Source organism: Geospiza fortis, unplaced genomic scaffold, assembly GCF_000277835.1.
Source record: "Geospiza fortis unplaced genomic scaffold, GeoFor_1.0 scaffold97, whole genome shotgun sequence".
Classification (NCBI taxonomy): Eukaryota; Metazoa; Chordata; class Aves; order Passeriformes; family Thraupidae; genus Geospiza; species Geospiza fortis.
Genome location: NW_005054343.1, coordinates 2455789 through 2479669, shown reverse-complemented (window position 1 = coordinate 2479669; position 23881 = coordinate 2455789). Strand labels below are relative to the sequence as shown.

Below are 23881 nucleotides of genomic sequence, written 5' to 3'. Positions count from 1 at the left end.
CTCTTTCCTCCCCCAGCCACACCCAGCTTGAAGGCACTCCTGGGAGGATGCAGCCTGGAGGACCACGAGTCTTAGCTCCTCCTCTCACAGGAGCTTCCCAGGAACCACCAGCAAACAGGATGGCTCCAGTGCTGGCCAGTCAGCTCCTGCCAAATCTTCTTTCCACAGCTCCCTGTGCTCAGGCACGTTTCATCTCCTCTCCATTTGTCTTGACCCCCTCTCTGTCCCACCAGCTGCTTGGGCACCTTTGCCACAAGAACTGCCCAAACCAGGACGCAGCCCCAGCCCATGAGTGAGGTGCTGGAGCTGCACCACAGCTCCTGAAGGTGCTCTTGCAGTGCTTTTGCACCCCCAAAGGCACCCTGTCCCCTCTGTCCCCCCAGCCCCGGTGGCGCAGGGTGGGTGTCACAGCAGCTGTGCTGTGTCAGCCCCGGGACCTACCTGTGTACTCAGGGAAGCAGATGGTCAGAGGTGACTTCTTGATCTTCTCAGCAAATAGGTCTTTCTTGTTGAGAAAGAGAATGATGGAGGTATCGATGAAGAATTTGTTGTTACAGATGGAGTCGAAGAGCATGAGAGATTCGTGCATGCGGTTCTGCAAAGGGGAGCACAGAGGGAGAGAAGGGAGAGAGGAAGGCAAAGACAGAGTTAGAGGAGAGGAGAACATTTTTGTGAATTGAAATGGTTAGAAAGCAAAAAATAATCTCAATAATAAGACAGTGGCAAATGTGAGCTGGTTACAAAGGTGGAGGAAATGGGGTATTGTGGTCCTCTTGGGCTGGAGGCCAGGACAGGTGTGGGGCTGCAGCTGATCCTCCCCCACAGCCCTGTGGGGCCTCTCTAGCAGGGCAGACACTTGAAACCTCAAAGCGGAGAAAAAAGTCATTTGCTCCTCCCCTGCCTCATCAAAGGAGTAGGGAAGGGGCCCTGTCTCTCTTCAGGGACTGGGTGCCCCTGAAGCATCCTTTGGAGAGCCAAAATAAAGGATGGACAGACAGCATCAGCCAGCAGCTTGGGCACACTTGGCATGGAGAGAGGGATAGGAGGGGCTTTGGCCATCCCACAGTGGCCCTATGGGCCTGCCTGGAAGGGTACTTGGCCCTGAGTGGTGTCATTGTAGTGAGACCAGTGCCAAGGCATTGCCCAGAGGCTGGGGCAGGTCCTGTCCCTGGAAAAATCTTCAGCTCAGCTTTGAAAATACCCGTGGTGGCTGGGTGGCCCAAGGAGGTAACCAGCATGGTGGTAACCAGTACAGGTGCCTCTCCCAGCCCACTTCCCAGCTCTCCTGAGAGTTCTGGGCTTGCAGGCTGCTTCAGGGAGACTTTAGGCTTGGGAAAGCTTTGGTAGGAGCATAAGGGTAAATTTCTAAAAGCTGTAGTTTTGGTTTTGGTTTTTTTCCTTTTATTTTTTTTTCCATTTATATTTGGACAAAACCCATAAACAGTAATCTTTCCCCTATGCTACCAAAGTTTCTTAAGAAGTGGAGAGCAGACAGCAGAACAGGAGGAGGCAAGATGAGGTTGTCCTGTGCCCCACTGGGTGCCACAGGGCCCCACAGAGCAGGGTGTTCCCATGCAGGTGCGTGCACTCACTGTTAGTGTGAAGGGGCCACTGGATAGGACAGATCTGGCCCTCCAAGAGCTCCCAGGCATTTTCTCCATCATTAACTTGCTCTTAGAATCACCAGAAAGCCATTCCCTGCCAGTCCACTGACAGCTTTGGGGGACGTTTCAGGAAGCCCCTGTGCCCCTTTCATTGTTTGTACCCAGCTCCTTTCTACTCGAACGTGCAAAGCTCCTGGTGCAAACCCAGGGCTTCCTGAATTCTGGAGCTGCTGCCCCTCCCTGTGACCCCTGCTGGGGGCTGAGCCCCCCAGTTCTGGCTCGACTGCCTCAAGCTCACATGGGGACACAGCTGCTCACAAAAGCCTTGTGGAAATCTCCTGGAAAGGCTCTGCAGTGGGTGGGGAACCCTTCTGCAGCAAACACCCCCTCACAACATCCCCCCACAGCCCCCTTTTTGGAGGCACAGCAAAGGGGGCTCTGGACTCACCAAAATCCGCGAGAACACGTGTGTTTGCTAATGAAATGATGACCCAATTACACATTTTGGAGTTTTCCATGAATGTTTTATTAGTGAGTCATTTTATTAGCTCCACTTCAACGGTAGCTTTTGCATGCAAAATTTAGCAGCTGTCTGATTTCATCTTGAAAGGCTTCGAGATTGCACTGTCGGTTCCTTGACAAAGAGTAGCTGGGGATGCCAGGCAGGCGCTTTCCAAAGCCTTGGGACTTCAATTTGATCCTTATCTTGAAATTAAAAAAAGGCTCTATTCATAGGGAAAACAGAAACTGCCACCAAAGGATGTGGTTCTTCTTGACTTGTGTTTGTTGCAAAATTGCTGGGTCTTGAGATTTTCATGGGGAGTATCAGGATGGGCTTTTCCTTGTTCATCCCCATTGTTGTCCTATACATGTATTTATTTAAATAAAGAAGTGATGGTGTTGGTAGAAGAGCAGCTGAAATAAAGCTTCTGCCCAGGGAAATGAGAATTCCCATTCAGGCAAAATAACCCTGATGACTTCAGGGTTCTGAACACCCAGGCAGAATCTGAGCAGGATGCTGTCCTGGAGAAAGTTCTAAAAATCCCCAATATCAATACACAAAGCAAAATCCTTTCCCTCTCAGCCATTTGCTTTTCTCAAAGCTGACCTGTAGTTCTGTCTGATTCATAGGATGAGCCATGTGGGAATTCGTGTCTGAGGATGGGTCCAGCTGAAGCCACATCATTGGAATTTGGTGCAGTCAATAGGAGCAATGGTTCATTTTCCTTTGCTGAGGTTTATAGATTTTCTCTTGATTTCTTCAAGTTCATTACTTCTATATTATGCCCCAAATAATGGAAGATCTTTAGTTTAAACATAAAAGAACAAACTGGCTCAAGCATTGTTTAAAAGGGAGGGAGGGATGCTCCACGTTTTGTGCTACTGCAAGGAGGAGAAGACACCATTTACTGAATTGAACCAGCAGTGGGTCTTCTGATTTTGTGCTCACACAAAGAGACAGTGGAAAAGCAAAGCTTGTGACTTGTGAAGGATTTGTAACTGATGTGGTGGAGGAAAGGGTGGGGCAGCATGGATGCTCTGCCCTGCTGCTGCCTCTGGTGAGCAAAGGAAAAAAAATCCTGCCAAATACTTACATAAAATGAAGTATCCTTTGGTTATATCTTTTTGGAATTCCTTATTTCCAGGTGGATGAGGCTCTGGTAGACAGTAGTGCTGTGTGCTGTGCAAGTGTTTGTGGAGCAGCCATAAGGTTAAATTACAAGTTTGAGAAGCTGGACGCGCTCAAGGGAGACACAATAAAACCACTCTCACACTAGAAAAGAGCTGGCACTTTATTAACATTTTGTAACTAATAAATACATTACCAACAGCCAATAAATTATTACAATAACTAATGCTCTATTAAACCAATGGACAGTCACTCTTCGTACAAAATTACAGTTAATACAGTTTGGGCCATCAAACATGCAGGAGAAATGATTCAGCGGGAACCAGCAAAAGGAAAATGGTGACGGCCTCCAGTGATCCTCTGGGAATGTGCTGGGGAGCAGGAGCCCAGAGGCAGCAGGGTGATGGTCACTCTTCCCTTGTCGAGCTGAAGTGGGAAAAAGGAGGTGGGGGAACAGGGCTGAGGAGCACAAATTAGGGACTGGGCTAATTAACAGGGCCATGGCTGGTGCTTAAACAATCCTATCTGCTTGCCCAGCACCACCAGGTTGGTCCAGCACTGGAAAAGCTGGTGAGACTCAGGCACTGCTGAAAATGTGTTTTGCCTGCCATGATCTCTTCTCCCCACCTGGAGCAGCAGCTTTAGCTCTGGAGCTGATTGCCTGCACTACAGTCAGGACTGGGTCCTAATTTCCAAGACACTGGGTGGAAGAGGGCCTGGGGCAGTGAGCATCCAGCCAGCTCCCAGCCCCTCTACCTCCTCTCCTGGTCTCTCCTCCATGTGCCTACTGCACCCAGTGTCCATGAACAGAGCTGCCCTCCTGGGGAGATGGGGCTGTTTCCTGAATCCAGCTCCCTTTCCCTCTGCCTGCAGGGTGCCAGCTGGAGGCTTTGGTCCTCCTCTCACTAAGGCATCAGTGTTTAAGGGCTGCCCTTGCTTGTGTTTGCACACAAATGAAGATCTCACAGGCTGCTTGTAGGGGAATGAGTGGTCCTGTGCAAAGTCCCTTCCCATAGCCACATTCCCAATATAACTATATAGGTCATGTACCTATATCTGTCAGCATCAATTACCCTGTGTCAGTACTGGAGCTCAGAAATGACACAGTACCCTCCAGTCTCAGAGCCTTGGGGTCTGTTTGCCTGCTCTCTCCTGCAGGGAGGTGCAGGCAAGACTCTGGTCTGCAATTTTGTGCCACTTGGACCATGTCTCTGCTTTCTCGTGTGTGCACTGGGGATGCAAGTGAGTGATGGGTCTGGGTGCTCAGGGTGATGCTCAGTAACACCACTTCTACTGACCTTGACATGTCCAGTGTCAGATCACTGAGTGTTTTAGCCTCCTTGGAAATGGTTGTGGAGTTTTTGGTGGTAAGCCTGAAGACAAACCATGAAAACACCCAAGCACACTGGAACTAAGCTTCTCTAATTGACTTGACAGATGGTCAGCCTTCTTCCAGGAACTCAGCAACTCTCCCTGGCTCCAGGAGACTTTGTGACCACAAAAGGCTTGGGACATGTCAAACAAACTAACAGTGCAGGGTTGGTCCCCTTCCCAGCACTGACTGCAAATCCCCCAGGGGCAATGTCTGCCTTGTTGAGCTGCGCAGTGAGGCTGGGCAAATGGGGATTTCTGGCAAAAGGACATCTTCTATGTCACATCCTGACCTCCTGGAGACTGCACTCCTGGACTGAGAACAAGGTCTGTTCCCTTGCAGGCAAGCACTGGGCTCATGCCATGTTAGATTAAACCCACCAGATATGTTTCAATGTACATTAAAGACCGCCCTCATTAATACTTTCAGTGTCCTGTGAAACAAAATCACATTGATAGAGGCGGCACGGCAGGCTCCTCCTGAGGCTCTGTCCCCTCCATGGAGGGACAGGCTGGCCGGCCATCCAGGAAAGCTGGCTGAAGGCAGGAAGCTAATTCCGGTACAAACTCCTGGGAGAGATGTTGTTGGAAGTGTTTGTGGGCAGGCAGTGGGGCTGTGGCCATGCAGGGAGGGCAGGGAGCGGGGGCTCAGCAGCCGGCGGCGATTAACAACTGCCTTTGGCAGCCTGGCGCTGCATTTCAGTGTGTGCTTTCCCTGGGCATGGTTATTGCTCCTTCTCCCAGCCAGCCCGGCTACTGCATCCTCCCAAGGAGCTCTGCAGCTCGGCCCAGCAGTGCTGCAAGACTTTTCTTGTGTGGGTTTCTCTATTTCATTGAAATTGTTGTTTAAATAAAGAAGCTATTTGCATTTTTGTGGTCTCATGGCTCCACAACCGACTATGGAGCAAGCCAACAGGGAGCTTCATTCTTTCTTTTTGCTGCTGTCTGAAGCTCATCATGAGTTGCTAATGCTGCTTTCAATGCTGACACCCCTTGGATGCTTCTGCTGCTGGAACAGTGACCTTAGTCATTAAAAACCTTCTGCATCCCAAAAAAGGTTTTTTGGTTTTTTTTTGTTTTTTTGTTTTTTTTTTGTTTTTTTTTTCAAATTCCCACATTAGCTTTCAAGGGCAGCAGGGTGTATACATAGCTGTTTCCATTTTGTGCTTTTAAAATCTATCCTCCATGCCCTGGTAGGATTTCTGATGCAGCTGTACCAGTTGCAACATCCCTGCTATGTGGAGACTGCAAACACAGCTCTGCACCTCCAAGGGTCTGGATTCAGAGCACAGCAATTGCAAAGCGCAAGGGGCTGTTAAGAAAAGGCTTTTGAAAGCAGGCAATGTATTTCAAGGTACTTTTTAGGCAACTGCTGCAAGAATTGCTTGTGTTTAGGAAAAGCAAGGGGCAGAAGATTGCCTGCAGAAGCCACATCTGTCAGGAAGGGCTTCAGAGGATGCAGAAGGCAGCAATGAGTAATGATTTGGCAGGCGCTCTGCAGACACAGATCTATACGCGGCCATCAAGCAGGAGAAATAGTAGTGTTTAACACTGGAAGCATTTCATCTTCCAAAGGCTGCTTCCAGCATTTGTCAGTGAATCCTCATGACACTCGTGTGAGGGAGGGAATGTCAGCAGCAGCAGCTGAGATGAAGCTTTAGACACACAATATGCCAAAGAAAATGAAAGAAGAGGCTCTTTGTGGCAACATTTCCTCTGCTTTTTCTCCCTTTTCTCCCCATGGGGCACCAGCTGTTGATGGTCATCAATGTGCCAGGGACCTGCTGGAGCAGCAGAGGGGGCTTGGACCTCCCAAAGCTGGGAATGGGTTACCTGAATCCAGCCTGGGGAGCAGTAAAAGTGCACTGAGCCAGCACTGGCCACTTGACTGCATTTGGCAGAGTTTGGAGTTAGTTTAAATTGTTTTTACCAAAATATTCCTGTGTGCTTTATGCTGGGAGCTCACAAAGTCTTGCTGTGGTGCTGCCTTCCCTGGGAACAGCTTCTGTTACTTATTTGCTTGGATAAAACATCAGTCACAGCAAGGGGTGGGAACAGAACATCTCCAAAACTCCAGTGCTTCTGATCAAACTCTTCTTATAGAGCTTAATAAAAGACCTGCATCCCTGCCAGCACCAGCCATCATCACTCTGGGCCCAGTGGTTACACAGTTTAGGTATCAAATGTAACCAGTAAGTGGTTTTTCTGCCCTGATTTGACACAACACCCACGTGGATGCTGGATGTTACTGCTGGGGCTCAGACAGATGTGTGGGTGGGCTGTGGCATGAGAGGAGCAGAGAGGAGCTCCTGGTTTTGGCCAGCTCTTTTCAGGAGCTGATGTCATTGGAGGCATTTTAAGGCTGAGATGGTGAAGAGAAAGGTGGGTGCTGGCTTGTGCCAGAGCAGGGGAGGCAGGGAGTTGTGTTATTGCTGTTAGTGCCCAGCAGAGCAGCAGCAGGTCCTTGCTGCACAATAATAAATGCATCACTTAATGCTCTCTAGGGGTTACTGGCAGTTACCAGCCATGCTGGGCTGTAGCTGGTTGGATGGGTGACAGACACCTTGTTTTCCTCTGCAGGCCTTCCCTGCTTGCTCACATCCTGGCTGGGGATTTGTCACAAATGTCCCACAAATACTGCCCTGGCAGAGCACAGCCCCTGATGGGGACTCTCCTCTGGCTCCCAGGTGCCCTTCTCTTCCCATCCTTCCTGCTGTCTCAATCCTCAATCTGCCTCATCTCCCTTCTGCAGCTTGTCTCCTAAAACGTTCCCTAAGCCTCTCCCCCTGTCCTCTCCCTGCTGTGCCACCATATGTTCCTGTCACTGCCTCCTGCACACTGATGCCCACCTGGCCCCTCCCCTCCGGGCTGTGCTGCTCGGGGTTGCTCTCACACCATCTCACCTAAATAGGCACAGTGAGAAGAGATATTGTTCCTCTCAACCACAGCCCTGAAGAGACCTCCTGAGACCTGAAAGCCACTCCTAGCTCAGGCTCCCAAGAGAGGACAGTTGAACTTCTGGCCAGCGTGCAAAGATTCATGTTTTTCATGATAATGGACTTCTAAGGGAGGCAGAGAAGAGGCAGGGATGGATCAACACTGCCCACCTGCCCCAAGGTGAGGTGGGCCCTGAGTGGGACCTCAGAGGTGGTTGTCTCACCCAACTAACAAGCTTTTGGGGTGGACTTCTAAGAGTCCCTCCACGTCCCCAGAGGTGACACCCCACTTCTGTGGGATTCCCACACATTCCCTTCTGCCTTTGACTCAGCAGCACCCAGAGTTCTTGGTGGTGGCCACACAAACCTCAGCCCACCTGCATTTGTCCTCTTTGAGCCCCCAGTTTTGCTGTGCTGGGTGCTACCCTCATCCTTCTCACTCTCCCATGCCCTTCCTTCTTCCTTTCCTTGCACTTTTCCTTCCTACTCCATCACTTGCTCTCCTTTGCCAGTGTTAACCATCCATCTCAATCCTGGTAGAGATGCCCTGACTGGAGACACCAACCCTGGAGCTGTCTCTGGGATGCTCAGGCAGGAGGTGACACAGGAAAGCCACTGGCTTGTGCTCAGCCAAGGAGGCTCAGAGCACCAGGTTGTGCTTCTCAAGGGGTTCAGATGCCCAAGGGGCAGTGAAGGGCCATGAGGTTCTTGCACACTTTGCTGCTGCTCAAGCACAGGGAGCCTTCCCAAAGCATCTTTCCTATCTCAGGCACTTGATGTTCAGACTCTGCCTACAAGAAGCCAGGGCTAAATATTTTTTGTGCTCCCCAGCATTTCAAGGCTGAAGTTTGGAAAGTGATGCTGTGTGTTTGCAGGAGCACCACCTCTGCTGAATCACTAAGGCTGAGAGGTGCTGTGGGAAAGGTCCCCAGGCTGGATTCCTTGTCAGGATGCCACTGAGTGTGGAGTCTCCATCAGGACACCATTCCTGGGGCATCTTCACTGCCTACACTCCAGGGGTCCCAGCCCAGTGCCTCCATGGCCTCCATGGAAGTGCCTCAGAAATGGGTTACAGCAACCACTAGATCAATTTTATCATTAATTTTGAAAAACTTGAGGTAAAACTGCTACCAGTAATGAATGCTTTTAGACAAGGCTTAGTAGATTTGTTACTGTGTCCCTGTTACTCGACACCAGCAGAACTCGATATGGCTGTTTTACTTGTTCAAATAGCTGTCTGGAAAAAAGGAGAATGTACAAATCCAAGCTATGGTAGCTGCATTTAACACCAAACCCTCCAGCTTTGGGGTCAGAACTGGAGCTGTAAGGTACCCTCAAAATGATCAGGTTGTATTTAGCACTTCCCAATGGACTAGTGTTTTTAAAAAAAGGCAAATAACCAGGAGAATGAACAATATCCCTTAATTTTCAAGGCAAAAGAAAAGTTTTGGTTCCAAACTACACTGTTCCTGACCAGTATTTTAAGGCTTTGATTTTCTTCTCTCTTTAAAACTGAAGTATTTTTGTCTTTTGGCAGTTGAAATGCACTTCGTGGGAAATGCGTTAGCTCCCTGCACAACACTGTGAATTGGAACGGAGGAGTAGAATGGGGCAGCAAGGGAATGAACCAAAAAATGAACCAAAATAAAATAAAATGGGTCTGGGGAAAGCAGAACTTGCTGCTGCAGAGTTTTCTGGGACAGGAGGAGGGAATTATGCATTTCTTCCTTGTCATCTTCTGAGGAGGAAAAACCAAGGAAAGGGAGGACCTGTCCGCGGGAGCGGAGGATGCTCCGGGCGGTGCCAGGAGAGGAGGAGGAGGAGGAGGAGGAGGAGGAGGAGGGCCTTCAGTAGAGTCCACACCCCCGCAGGTTGTTGGCGATGATGACGTCCGTGACCGCGTCGAACACGAACTGGATGTTGTTGGTGTCGGTGGCGCAGGTGATGTGAGTGTAGATCTCCTTGTTGGCCGACTTGTTCTTGCTCTCGTACTGGGTCTGGATGTACGCCACCGCCTCCGTGAAAGCGTTGGGGCCTGCAGAGAGCCAGGGGAAAGGAGAAACAGAAGGTTAAAGCAACCGCGTCACCTGGAACCTGCAGGGTGCCTGCAAACAGCCCTTGTGGGATGTGGGAGCTGCTGCAGCCCAGGTGCCCTCTCTCCATCTCGGGGATGGGCACTGCTACCAGCCAGGATTGCTGCCAGGCAGGAGATGCTCCCTGACTGTCAGCTCAGCTGTATTTTTATTCTGAGTTGCTGTTTATAGAGATGAAATAGATGAGGGAGCTGAGTGTTAAACAGGCTGATGGAAGAAATTCCACATCGTGGTGACAAAAAATAGAAGAAATGCAGTAAGTGCTTGACCTAGGGAAAAGGCTTAGTTTTTTCCTTTTTTAGATTTTTTTTTATTAAAGCTTCAGTTTTTGATGGAAGAGTTAACATGAATTGAGGGCAGTATTGGTAGCTGTGCCCTCCTTTCCCTAAATGATTAAGAGAAAGGGACATGAAAAGATCCAGCCTCTGTTACAGGGCAAAATGGGCTTTTCTCAAAAAAAAACCCAAATCCCAACAAAAAGACTGATATGCAATGTCCCTTTTTAAAAGGGAATTAGGATTGCAGTACTGTCTGCTACAGCCATGACTAAAATCACACTGTGAGGAGTTTCTTGTGTTCATATATAGAGATATCTGTACCGAACCTCATTAACCCTCAAATTTTGTGTTAAAAAAAGCTTAGAAGAAGTCATGCAAATGAGTAGATCCTTTCTCCTCTGGCCAGCTCTGACCCAGCTCTTTTTGGGCACCTCCTTAAGGCTGATGAAGGCTCTGGTTGGCACTGCCAGGCACTGCCTGACCCCAAAAGGCTCCACAACAGTAAAAGTGCTACTGCTTTTGAGTGCCTTTCTCTCCATGATGCTTTACTGATGGGAAATGCTGTTATTTGCTAGAGAGAAGCTTACTGGGGCTGGAGATGTGCTGTGGTGGAAGGCAGCTGCTCTGGGAAATCCCACTTGCACACACATGCACTGCTAGGGGAAGACACAAATTCATGAAGATTGTGGAACTTGAGAATAAATGTGAAGTAAGAGAAGCAAAGTTTTTTCTGGGAGCAGATTCTTGCATGGAGAGCTGTGTAAAGAATCAGTTCCACTTGCTGAGCACAAGCAGGAGGTTATTTTATGAACAGGAAGTTGGTTGTTCAAACACATGAGGATTTAGATGCTTGATTCTGTCTAGGAGAGCAGGGAATCACTAATGCTAGCTTGGTTTAAATCAAGCTGTGGATTCTGCTGCTGCTTTACTAAGTATTGTGGATTAGTTAAAAGCATGAGTGAATTAAGGGGATGGAAATAGTGCTCCAGAAAACAGCAGGCAAATTTGTGGATGCAGTCTTCTAATAATTCCCTGTCAGCAGAACTAATGGACATCAGAAATTTCATTTCATTAAAAGCATTTTGTGGAACCTACTTGTGATGTTGAAAGTCTGCTTGTTCAGTTTATAGGCTTTTATAAAATAATTCTTTTAAACTCCAGGGCAACATTCTAATAATGTTGCTTTTTCATGAGGCCACGAGAGTTTCATCCTGTGGGCTGTGGCCAGCAAAACAGGGACGAGCAGACTGAATGTGTGCTTGGATCTAGAGCCTGGGCTGAATGTTAGCAGCACAGCTAACTTGCAACAGCATTGCTGAACACCTGGGTGAGATAACTCCTCACCTCAGATCCCTGTTGGATCAGTAAAAGGACTTTCAGCAGTCAGACTTCCTGCCCTCTCTGATGGCACAAGAGAGACAGGAGATCTATTGAGGGTCTCTGGTATTGTGAGAACTCCCAGCTTCCAGAAAAGCATCATGAAGAAATTAGGGCACCTCTGGGGTGCCCTGAGACTTGGGGAAGTTTGGTTTGGTTCACTTGTGGCTGAAATGCTCCAGAGAGAAGCTTTGTTTTCCTCTGTTTAATCAGCCAAGAGCTTGGCTCCATGTGTATGAATGTCTGCTTCCCCCATGAACTTCCCTCTTGGGCTGGGATAGCTTGGGAAGGAATAAAAAAAATCACATTCCTTCTTGTTCTGTCTCTCTGACATCAGGGGTTCTGTGAGAATGTTATTTCAGACTGAGGTTTCTGGGAGGCAGCAGTGAAGATCTACAAAACCAGGGGCACAAAATGTGATCAGGAAGGAGTGAGAGGTGAAGGTTTGCTTCACTGAGAAAAGGGAAGGGAAGAGGCATGACAGAAACCATCCAGGATAGACAAGTACTGCTATAAAGAAGATGGTGATGAGCTGCTCTACAAGCCATCAAAAGCAGCAATCTAATTTGCAACCAGGAAAATTTGGGCTAGGCATTATTGTGAGCTCAGCTGTAAAGACTGAAATTTCCATGATTAGATCTTTTCAGACAAATATGTTGGGAATCTGTTGGTTCTGTCTGGACCAAGCAGATGACTAGATGGCTGAAATGTGCTGGTGTGACAAACACCAAAATCTTCCCTGGAGAGGAAGCCTGCAGATGTTCTGAATTCAGCTGGAGTTGTTCAGCTCCATGGCCACAGACCATTCAGCCCAAAGCAGCAATGAGGGATCACTTTTGTCTATTCACAGTGAAAAATCAAGTGCTCAGAGATAAGAAGCTCTGGTTAATAATTTGTTGGCCTGCCCAGAACTGTGACACTCCTGGTGCTCCTGGTTCACAACTGTGTTTCCTGACAAAGAGATTGGCTTCTCTGTCTGTCGGCTTGATTCATCTGGATGTCTCCGGTGAGTTTAAATAATTCATGACGATGAAAGTTTATTTTTGTGCCATCTCAGAATGGTAATGAGGGTTTGTGGAAGCTGGGAGATGCAGAGGGAAGCAGCAGGGTGCAGCTGCAGCCTTTGCATGGGTGATGTATTCCCATCATTAGTGGGTCAGATGCCAGGCAGGCAGCAGGGGCAGGGGGTTCTCGCACACTGCCCATCCCAGAGCTCCTGCTCTCAGCCCCACGGATCACCAAGGCCTCCTTCTCCCCAGCCAAGCTCAGGGCACAGCTCACTGTGGCTCTCCTCTGCCTGTACTATGGGTTATGAGGTGTGGGAAGATCAAATATGAAACACTTTGTTTTCTACCTTCATTTAACTGGAAGTGTTTTCTTGTCCAGATGCTTGATGTCGACAAACCTGAGAGCAAAACTGGGGACTCTTCAACTGCTGTGATGAAAATGTGCTGCTTGAGCTGAAGCAGCCAAGCTGTGAGACCTCCTGTCTGCATACTGGAGGGCTGATCATGGCATCATAGAATGGTTTGGGTTGGAAGGGATCTTTAAAGGTCATCTAATCTAAGCCCTCTGCAGTGAGCAGGAACATCTTCAACCAGGTAATGTTGATTGAGAGCCCCATCCAGCCTGGACATGAATGTTTCCAGGATCATGATGATTCTACAGCCCACAGTGCCTGGAAGTGGAGAAAGTGTCCAGGAACTGCAGAGGGGTTCTTTCTCTCTAGCTCTGCATCTTTAGCCTTGTTGCCTGTGATACACTACAGCATCAGCCTGGCTGGGGAGAGCTCTGTGGGCCCTTTGCTAAGCACTCCTGTACAGCCACATTTCTCATTACCTGTGTACTCAGGAAAGCAGATACTCAGTGGAGATTTCTTAATTTTTTCCTCAAATATGTCCTTCTTGTTTAGAAACAGGATGATAGATGTATCTGTGAACCACTTGTTGTTGCAGATGCTGTCAAAAAGCTTCAGAGACTCGTGCATGCGGTTCTGCAATAGAAAGGAAAAACCACATCAGGCCAAAGCCAGCGACCCAGGGATGTTCAACATGTAGAGAAATCTAAAACAACTAAATTAAGGAGGAAAGCAACAAAAAAGAAAATCTACAATATACATAATAAATTTATGTATACATACAGCTGAACATATACATACACAGATGCAGTCCCTATTACATTTGACATACAATTAGTAACTTAAGGGCATTTAACAATACAGAGCTGTTTTGATTTTGCATAACATTAATTTACAGGATCCCAGCTCATAGAAATCATCATGCACCATGCATGGATGGAGAATTATTTTTGCCCTTTGATCAGATTTATGTGTTGGTGTAGCTCATGCAGATTTTCTAAAATGTTTTCAGTAATTTTTCTAAAATGTTTTTTCCACTTTCTTGAATGTGCGCGGCACACAACTGGTTACATTAACCAAGGACTGGTAGATCCTTGAATTAATCTAGAGTTGGAAGCAGACATCAAGGTGACATAATTTTGGAAATGACCTTGCCGTGACCTTTGACTGGTTTTGTTATTTTGTTTAGTGTTTTCTGTTGTTGCGCTTTTAATTTTAAAACTTTTTTGTTTTAGTTCTTTTGGAAGACAGCTCAACAGAAAGTGTCTTGTAGAGAAGAAAAAAGTGAAAAAGGAAGAGAAAATAGTATAAAAAGGAAAAACATAACAAAGAACATCTAAGAACAACCAGACTAGAAGTCAGGCAGCTACCACTGGTGTTAGCTCATGCTTCAAGAAGAAGATTAGCAGAAGAGCCATACATCCAAATGTACGCACAACGAGAAGTCAGCTTTTTGGTTATAGGTCATGCAAAAAAAGGACACGGAAAAGGAGAGCGATAAGAGGAATGGAAAAACCAGACCAGTTAGAGAGTTGCAAAGTCTGCCACATGGGTTTATGGTGGTGGAAAGAGCTCACGGCAAAGTCAACCAAGTGTCATGTTCCCCGCTGCTTTCAACTCCCAATTTGGTTTTTCTTTTTTTTTTTTTCTTGGTTCAAGAGAAGCTTCATACCTGCCAAATTTGGTTGGTCTCTCAAATGCTCATTTTTTGGCCTTTGTTTGGCTAGATAAGGTCAGACGGCCGAGGAAAAGCTGTGGAGGTGCCGAGGCTGGCGACGTTTGGCGCCGAGGCCGACGCCGGAGCGCGCACGCCGGTCGCGTGGCCGTCTCTCAGCCGGGAGCCGGGGAGCGCAGAGAGCAGGCGCGGTGAGGATGAAGCACACCCAAGAGTCAGGGGTTGTCAAAGGCAAAGCATGGTACAGACCAGACCGGCTCCTCGGCTTTTCCAGCGGGATCTCCTTGGGACTGCACTCCCCAAACCCGCCAGTGCGTGTAAGAAACCAGTTACAGCCATCACCACAGGAACACTGGAGAGAACAGGGCTGCACGGGAGGGTTTTTGGGGTGGGTGCAGCATGTCCTGTTCCCCCCAGCCCTGGATTTGGGAATGTGGAGTGGTACATGAGTCAGCTGGGGGCCTTCACCCCTCTCCCACTCCATTTCACACCTGTGCTGGCATAAAGTTGAGCCCAGCACTTCACTGATTAACACATTTCTTTTCATTGATATGTTTTAGCGTCTACTGAATGTTTTATATAGATAGAAGAAGCTCAATAGATGAAAGAAACATCTGATTCAGCCCAGAGTGAAACAGGACACATGGGATTTGCTGTGCCCTGTCTTGAATGACCGCACATTTCCCCACCATTTGTATCGACACACAGGGATGACGCAATCACACACAAACGTAAAAATGCATTTGCTCATTGGGTCTCAGTTGCAACACGTCGCTTATCTGGATCATCCTGTGCCTGTGGGCTGGTTTTTGCTAACCCATTTGGTACTGGCTGCTGTGGGAGTCCCTGGAGCAATGCTCCCCTTTGCTACTTGTAGTGCCAAAATTGTAACCATGTAGAAACCTGGTGTACAAAGGTTTTGTGCAGGAGATCCTTGGAGACCCAAAGCCTTTGGGAGGAGAGAATGAAGTGGAACGTGGTCAGAGAACAAAAACTGAGTACAATTAACCATCTTTTTAAGCAGGGTCCCTCACAGAACATTTTAAATGACATTTTTATAATTCTTGCTGATTTAAATTAAAGTGTGGAGAAACATGGGAATGCTGCTTGTGGGCTAAACCCACAGCAGCCATCAGCCACCTGGGCAGCCTCGTGCCATGGCCACCACACTGCACAGCCCTGGTGGAGAGCAGAAGGCTGGAACTGCTCTTCATGGCATGGGGAGCTCCACGGGTGACATCGGGTTTGTCTAAGAAACAGAAGCTGAGGACTTCTGAGCTGGCTTCATGGTTAGGTGAAGCCAACTTTTCTACAGTTGTACGACTAGGTAAGGATCCTGCAGAAGTCCTCCTACTTCTCTGGTCCAGTTTGATCAGTTTGCATTAGTGCACATTAGGAGATGAGACTGTTTTCCCAACAAATAGTGACTATTAGTGTTCAGTGGTAACCAGAATATAGAATCACAGAATCATATACACACAGCACAAACCAATACATCCCACTACAACATGAGGGTTACACTGAATGACCTCTATTCCTTTCAGATTCCAGAAACAAGGTCCAAAGCTTCCTAAGGCTGTCTGACCTGGCTTTCTGATCTCTACATGTTGATTTTTCCTCCAGCTTTGCCAGTCAGACAAGTAAACATAATGCACTACTCTGCCCACTCATCCTTATTTATGTGGGAAATGTTTTAGTCTTAAAATCCACCTTTTCTTCCCCACCACTAAAGAGAAGATGACATTATTCCAAAGCCAGAAGATGATGTTATTCAAAAGCCATAAATTGCTTTTTGTGTGTGGCAAAGGTGCAGAGCAATATTCTGGTGAGCAGGCATGGATGCTTCTGTTGCCATACCTGAATGCCGTATGGGATGCCATGTTGCATTCCAGGAGGGCTTCTGGGAGCCCATGCATGGACACAAGCTGTCCTGGTGCTGGCCAGCATCAGGAATCCTCACTATTTCCCTTTCCTTTCCCTCCCCAACTGTTACTAGTTCAATAGATGTTTGTAGGAGCCCTGCAACAGCTCAGGCAGACCCAGGTGCAGAGGCAAGGATGAGGAAGCAGTGTCTGGGTACCATATGTAAAAGGACAGACTGCTGCTGAAGGAGGAATAAGAAGTTAAATCTCCCATATCATCCCCCTCCTCCCAGTAAATCCACAGTGGAAGATCACTTTAGTCCCTTAGAACTTGGCTGGGGCCCCTTTCTGCTGTGATGGACCAGATGTGCCTATTCTGCTAGGAGGCACTAAAGATTACGCTCCTCATACTTTTAGATGAAGTGACACAATTTATTTCACCTGCTTTTGGACCCATCATGCTGCTTTTTCTCACTTTATGTTGGGTCTCTTATTAAGGGAAGAGCTCTTCAGACATTGATTTCTTAATGTCACTTCCTATTTCAAAATTGGTATTTTAAATCCTTACACTGGCAAATATTTCGTACCCCAACAAGAAAAGTAGCTCCAAGAACCATGTTGCACAGGAGTAACCACTCACCCATGCATATTGAAAGTCCAGTTAACTTCTCCTGCACAGGACAAGAGACAGAGTTGCTCATAGCTGAGATCAGATGTCATGGCCCAGCCATCACTGATGTGAAGAGCAAACAGCTTTTCACTCAGCATGACAGTCAAGACTCTGCCCAGGCATAAACACACTTACAAAAACCATATTTTTTTTTACCAGAGCATGAGAGGAGACCTGGTGTCTTCTGCAACACCCACTTGATTCAATATTTTCTGTTTTCCTTGGTGATTAAGTGCTAGCTGTCACATGAACTGTAAGGACACTGATGGTTATCCTAAGCACGGCAACTCCATATTCCCTCTCCTGCTTATATTTCCTAAGATGTCCAAGCCACTTTGCCTTGCTTTGTCACTCCTAAGGCAATTTCTGAGCGCTGCAATTCCATTTTCCTTGTCCAATGACAGCAGAGAGAGCACAGTAACCAGGTCATGCAGTGTGATACAAACCAAGAGGCCAACACTAATGCACCAAGGGTTACCAGCACAGAGCCTCCCACCCATCCCATCCTCACCAACAGGGACACAAACAACACTTGCATGTCTTGCCTAGATATGGTTGACCTAAATATCTTAGCTCCAGAGGCAGCAATGTGCAGCATCAACATCTCCCTCTCTTGCCATGACTCCTTTGAATTTGTAAGGTAAAAAAACAGAGGATAGTCTCAGTTCCCATGGCAGGTCCCATTCCATTGCTGTTTTAAAAAAATGCCATTAGGAATTCTATTTAGAAAGAACAATGGAAATCTACCTTTGTGAATCATCTTCTCTAGTTTTACTGAGTGATATGACTGTCCCTCTCTCTTCCCAGATTACAGAGCTGAGGCTTTTCCTTCTGTAACTTCAGCTTATGAAACAAAAAGATCAGTCACAAATGAAACGAAACAGCCTTGTTGTGCAAAGACATAATCCAGGGAGGTGTTCTGCCAGTTAAAGCAGGATGCTCCCACTGTGTACAAATATGGCAGAGAGCCTGGCAGGTCCTTGTGAAGGGCTTGGTAAAGGCACAGGCAGCTGTAATACCTTGAGGGCAGTGCCTTGTGTGTTGGATGGGCTGGGTACTGTTTTGCCACATGAGCTTAGGCTTGGGCTATGGCTGGCAGCAGTGAGACTGATGAAGGCATTGCTTGGATCTCTCTCATGCCTTGTTCCTCTCCCCTGGGGGCTGGGCACACAGGGACACAGTTTAGATTTGCCAACAGCAGCATAAGGTGTTGGAAGCAACGGGAGAAGTTGGATTCAGCAGTACTGGGAGTTTCTGTGAAAAGTGTGATCTTTACGGGTGTATGGGCCTAAAAAACACAGATGCAGAAAGTTGTCTTTATTTTCTTTATGTCTTTCTGATCTGGACATAGGGGAGTACTTGCTTTCCTTGACTCCTGCTGAGTGGCTCTTTGTGACAGAGAATTAGAGAGAAAATACATCCCTTATAAAAGACTGCCTGCCCTTAAGAAGCAGAGACAGCTTCAAATGCAATGATCTTGTTTTAGCTGCTGCTGGAGGGTGGGTGCTCAGTCTTTTAAAACAAAGAGCACAGTAACCCACAAAACAACTTTACAAGCATAGAGCTGGGTTTGAATTTTAAGGGCAGGGACAGGTCAGAGAGTGCTTCACCCAGCCTTGTTTAACCAGCTCTTTGGAAAGGATTCACAATAAACCTGTTTGTGAGCTTTTTTTAGTGACACAAGCTGACCCTACACTTGTCCCACCTGGAGCTTACCAAGGTGAGCCTGTCCCTGGTCCACGTGATGCTGACTGCATCTGAAATGCAGTTTTCCCCACCTGAAGTGTGGTTTGACTTACAGAAGTGCAAAAAGCACCTGTGAAATCTTGTGCTCGTTGACAACAGGGTGCTGAGTGCAAGAGGAAAAGCCATTCTCTACATGCACCCAGATTTGGAAGGAGTTTTTTGGACCCTGATATGCAGTCAGGTTCTTTCTCTCTCATGGCTTCATGCCAGCAATGAAAGCTCTCTCCAAGTCCTTTCATACTCATGGAGACATCTGTACAGCCCCCAAACCTTCAGTGGCTCAACACAGCTGCCAGTGTAGTAAGTGTCCCTAAAAAATGAAGCTGGAGGAGCAGCATCCAGCTCACTTTCTCAGCTGCCTCCTCTTTGTGTGTTCCAAGTGAGAAGCAATAGAAGCTGATTGACGTCATGCAAGCCGGCAGATGTGACGGATGCAGACAGCAAACCAGCTGACTGAGGAGGAGATGCTGCTTTACTGCTGGGCTTTTGGGGAGGCACCACATTGCCAAGGAGGGGGCAAACGCTCGGGGGAAGTGTTTGCTTCCCCTTCGGATCACCTGGGAGGGGCCAGGGTCTGTGGGTGCTACATTTTCCACCTGCCATTTGTGATGGGGATACAATAGGGCAGGCAAGATCCAACACCACTGTTTTTCCCTGTGCACTGGCCTTGCTCAGGGCTGTTTATGTGGGTTAGGCAGGGGCGTCCTGCCGGCGATGCCGAATGCTTTTGCCATTTACGCCGAATGTGTAAATGAGCAGCAGCTGCCTCTGCCCTCCTGTTGCTCAGCATCCCCCAAAATGTGCTGTGAACAGGGACTGAAATAGCAAGCAAATGTCAGTGCTGTGCCAGAGCTGCACCAGGCTGCTCTCCTGCTGCAAAGGGAAAGTTGGAGATGCATAATTCCCAGTTTCTGCAGCGTGGCACTTCAGGGGGCAGGCTGAGCTGGCTCTGGGGTGGTGCTGGGTGAGGGACAATCACTGGCAGGGCTCTCCCCAGGAGAGATGCTCTAACCTCCAGTTCAGAGCAGCACAGTAAAGGCTGACATTTAAAAAATGGCATTGGCATTCAGGCCATTCCATTCTGTGCTCCCTGGCTTTGAATCACAGGCTCTGACTTGTGTAGATGGGCACCCAAAGGTGACCTGTATTAAATGCTGCCTTTGGCTTCACAATTTGGGTGTCACAATCCAAGCTATACTTACAGAGCACCTTGCTCTCTGCTCATATCACAGCTTTGCTCCCTGCTCCTGGACCTTCCCTCTCCCTCTGTGTTCTTCTGTGTCTCCTGGCTGATTTTGCTGCCCAGTTGCAGAGCTCTATAGTGTTGAGCTAATGGCTGGATTTGTCAAATCATGTCAGGAGATTTTGGTTCCTTCCCAGTAAATCCTACAGGGCTGAGCATCCTTCAACGTATCAGGGTCAGAGGGAGGAGACAACTGGGGATTATAAAAAAGTGGACATGACAGGATGTAGAGTGTCTCAGTCAGTATGGAGGGAGACACAGTCATGATCACAGAATCACAAGGACCATCCAATCCAGTCCTGGTTCTGCACAGAACAACCCCAAGAGTCACACCATGTGCCCGAGAGCATTTTCAAAATGCTTCTTGAACTCTGTCAGGCTTGGTGCTGTGACCACTTCCCTAGTGAGCCTGTTCCAGTGCCTAAACACACTCTGGGTGAAGAACCTTTTCCTAATTTCCAGTCTAAACTTCTCCTTGACACAGCCTCATGCTGTTACCAGTCCTGTGACTGGTAGTGTTAATATCATCCAGAATTCTGGCATCAATATGATTCAAACAACCAGGTGATTTCATCAAAGAGTTTGCTAGAGCTCATAAACCTGGCTCAGAGGCTACAAACCACAGTCCCCCTAGTCTTTTGGGACAAGACAAATGTCACCTAACAGCAATATTTCTCTCGATTCCATCCTCATCCACAGCTTTCTGCAAGCCTGACATCTTTACCAGCAGGAGAATAAAAAGCCTCAGAAAGACAGAGCTGGCAGGAGCAAGCACTCCATGCTGCTGTTGCAGATTGGGCACCGATGAAATCATTACTGAGTCTGAGTATGGCCTCCAATTCCTTTTCATTAGACAAATGTAACTGGGTGCCACCACAGCAGTTGTCATTTGTCCCCAAAACATGCATCTCCATCATACTGAATGAATGGTCAGAATACAGCAATGAGTCTTACTGCATCCTTTTATGTGTATTCAATTCACTTGTATTAATTCACTCTAATACCAGGGAGCACACAGGTTCTTACCAGCTTTATTTCCAGATGGTATTTTGAGCCTAATGTCACAGTGGGAAGTCATAAAATCTCTCCTAGAGCAAATTACCTGAGGACTTAAACAGTTCCATTCTCACTAAGGAAAATGAATTTCTGTAGCCTGAAGAAATAGGTTATATTCCCAGGCTGAGCCCCAGGCGTGCACTGCTGTCCTGCACCTCTGCACCACAGCCTGACTGCTTCCCTGTTTAAACAGGGATACACCCAGCTGTATCCTCTTGCTGGTTATAGGTTCCTGTAATGCATTTTGAGAACACAGGTTGGCTAGAAAGGAGAAGCAAACCCTTTGCCTTTACTAATGTAAGGTAGCATTACCTGGGTATGCAGACTCGGTACCAAAGAAGGTGAAGGAGGAGAGCTCTCCCCAGGATTTCAGAGCCAAGGGGACAAAAGCACATTACTGCAGCACCCCAGGGAGCATTCGGCGATCTCTGAGGAGTTGCTGGCTGTGCAGTGTCCCACACAGAGCTGCTGGGGCCTCCAGGACCCACTTAGACTCACCGTGGTTTCGTCTTCATGGAGCACCTGGTCGTAGCCACTCAGCGCCACGCAGAAGATGATCGCTGTGACATCCTCAAAGCAGTGGATCCACTTCTTGCGCTCTGACCGCTGGCCCCCGACATCGAAGAGCCTGCAGCACAGGGGAGCACCATCACCACCCACTCCTGCCTAGCTGCCAGGGAACTTGAGCATTCTGGGCATTCTCTGACCACCTGGGTCCTGGGAGGCTCCAAACACAGAGCAGTGGGTCTTTCACTGCTAGCTTGGTCTTCTCCTCCAGAGCCTGCAGCCGAGCAGAGCCAGGAGGAGCAGTTACAGACAGGGATGTGGGGACCTGTGGGAGAGCCTGAGCAGCATGCTGAGTCCCAAAGGGTCAGTAGAGGTGGAGACCACACACTCTTGACTTTTATATGCTCTAAGTACTGCTTGTGTGTGGCTTTCTGTCGTTGTGCCCTCTTCCCTCTACTGGATGGCATCATGAGGGTCAATGTGTTGTGTTAACTACATGTGACCGACCCACTTAAGAGAAAAGGTCTGGCCAAATATTTTTACATTTTATGAGGTTTGATCAGATTTGGGGGTCAGTCTTGTATTATACATTCCAACAAAGAGGCGTTGCTTGGGTTAGAAGAAGTTGCCATGAGCTTCTATCTTACAGGCAGTGACTTTCAAGACAGGATTGCCAAACTTTTCATATTGTTGGCCCTCCAAAATGCTGTGTTTTCTGCAGTGGGAGCTGAACATGCATTAACCAGCAATTTAACCACTTCTTCTTTAGGAACTATGGGAAAGCCCTGTGATAAATAGTTGTTCTGAAAATTTAGTGTATTTTAGACTAACCTGAAGTGGAGGTTTTTGAATGTGAAATGGGTTTCTACGATGCCAGTTGTTTTGACCCTGGTTCGGAGGATATCCTGCTCCGTAGGCTGGTAGTCTGCAGCTCCAATTCGATCTAAGCTGTCTAGGTAGCTAAGAGAAGAAGGGAAAAGAAAAAGAAAACAGCTAAGAATAAGACACACATTAATCTTTGTCAATCTCAGATGGATCCTTCAGCTTCCTATTAATCTTTTTCAATCTCATTTTTCATGGCTGAATGTATTGTAGCTAAAGCAAAAAAATATCCTATTCTGGGGAAAAACAAACCTCAGTAAGCTAAGCATAAAATCTGATAGAGAACTGAAAGCAGGAAATTAAGCATGGTGTGTTGTGGGTCCTGCCTGCAATCTGTGAAAATACACAGTTTTAATATTAACTTGCTATTTTTATTCCCCAAGGAACAAGTGTCCCAATCAGTCCATTGTGCTGGATTCTGTACACAAAACCTTTTTCTGCCAGGGTTTATTCAGATAAGAGGCTGCAGCATACAGGTCTTGCTCCCAGAACACACAGGTCCAGTCCCCTTTGGCCATGCCTCTCTGTGCTGGAAGGAAGGAGGGCCATGCCAGGCCTGGCTTTCAATCAGCTCAGATGAAAGGAGATGAATCTGCACAGGTGAGTCACTGCTTCAGTTCAAAACCCAGCACAGGGCTGGGGCTGCACGAGATGCAGCTCTTGGAGAGAATCCAGGACTCCACTTAAATGGTGATAATCTGGGAGTACAAACTGGGGCTTTGGAGGAACAGAGAGGAGATTTAGCTTTCTAAAATGCTTGGGCAGTTTAAAATATGTAACTTTATTCTGCTTTAGGCTTAAAATCTATGAACACAGGCAATGCCTCCCTAGGCTGAAACTTGGGGTAGGAAGTCCTGTCTTGTGGCATGAAAGGTTTGTGTAGAGGAACCCAACATCTTTGCACATATGACCACAATCCAGTTTTCCATCCACATTCAAGACAATTTTAAAAACAATTTATAAAGAAAAGAGGAATTTGGATTACCATTTAATATGAATTATAAACACAGACCTGCATCACACAGCACAGTCTTTCTCACCACCATTAAGCCGGCACACAGACACTCCAGTTTCTCTTAAAAGGGGTTTGATGTGCATTACAGGGCATAAATGTCCACCTCTGGCCCTAGGAGCATCAATCTAATGCTCTGAGATTCTTTCAATATATTGTGAATATAATAGAGCATGACTGTGCATGAACAGTGATCTTTTCCTTTGATCCCTGTGCCTGGATGTCACCCAGAGAGGCAGTGGGGCAGGAGGTGACCTGATGCTGGCAGGACAGGAGGGCACCTATTCAGGTGCCAGAAGATGGCATTTTTGCCCAGTGCAACAGGCAGAGAATAAAAAGTACTAAGAGGAGCTGCACAGTTGCAGAGAAGGAAAAGACTGTTGTGTCAGGTAAGAGTTTGCTGGTGAGTGTGAGATGGTATGAGCTGGAACTATTCACTCAAGACAGCCATGGAGTCTATGCTTGACTTTCAGTTTAGCTAAATGCAATTTTTTTAAAACACAGAACATGGACTTAGTCCTGATGAGTAACCAAACCAACTCCCCTCCTTGGCCTTGCCATAGCACATCCCATTTGGCCTGA

General features: G+C 47.5%; 1 protein-coding gene across 1 annotated transcript in view; it reads right to left on the bottom strand.

Annotated features, from left to right (window-relative positions):
- Positions 1–3373: 3373 nt before the first annotated feature.
- The window catches only part of GNAO1 (G protein subunit alpha o1), a 92023-nt gene continuing 71515 nt past the window's right edge, over positions 3374–23881 (bottom strand). Inside the window, exons 4-7 of the mRNA XM_014307733.2 lie at positions 22237–22365; positions 21397–21526; positions 13129–13282; positions 3374–9576 (exon numbers count right to left, since the gene is read on the bottom strand). Coding sequence (XP_014163208.1) covers positions 9389–9576; positions 13129–13282; positions 21397–21526; positions 22237–22365 — 601 coding nt within the window. The 3' untranslated portion in view covers positions 3374–9388. The remainder of the gene's footprint in view (positions 9577–13128; positions 13283–21396; positions 21527–22236; positions 22366–23881) is intronic.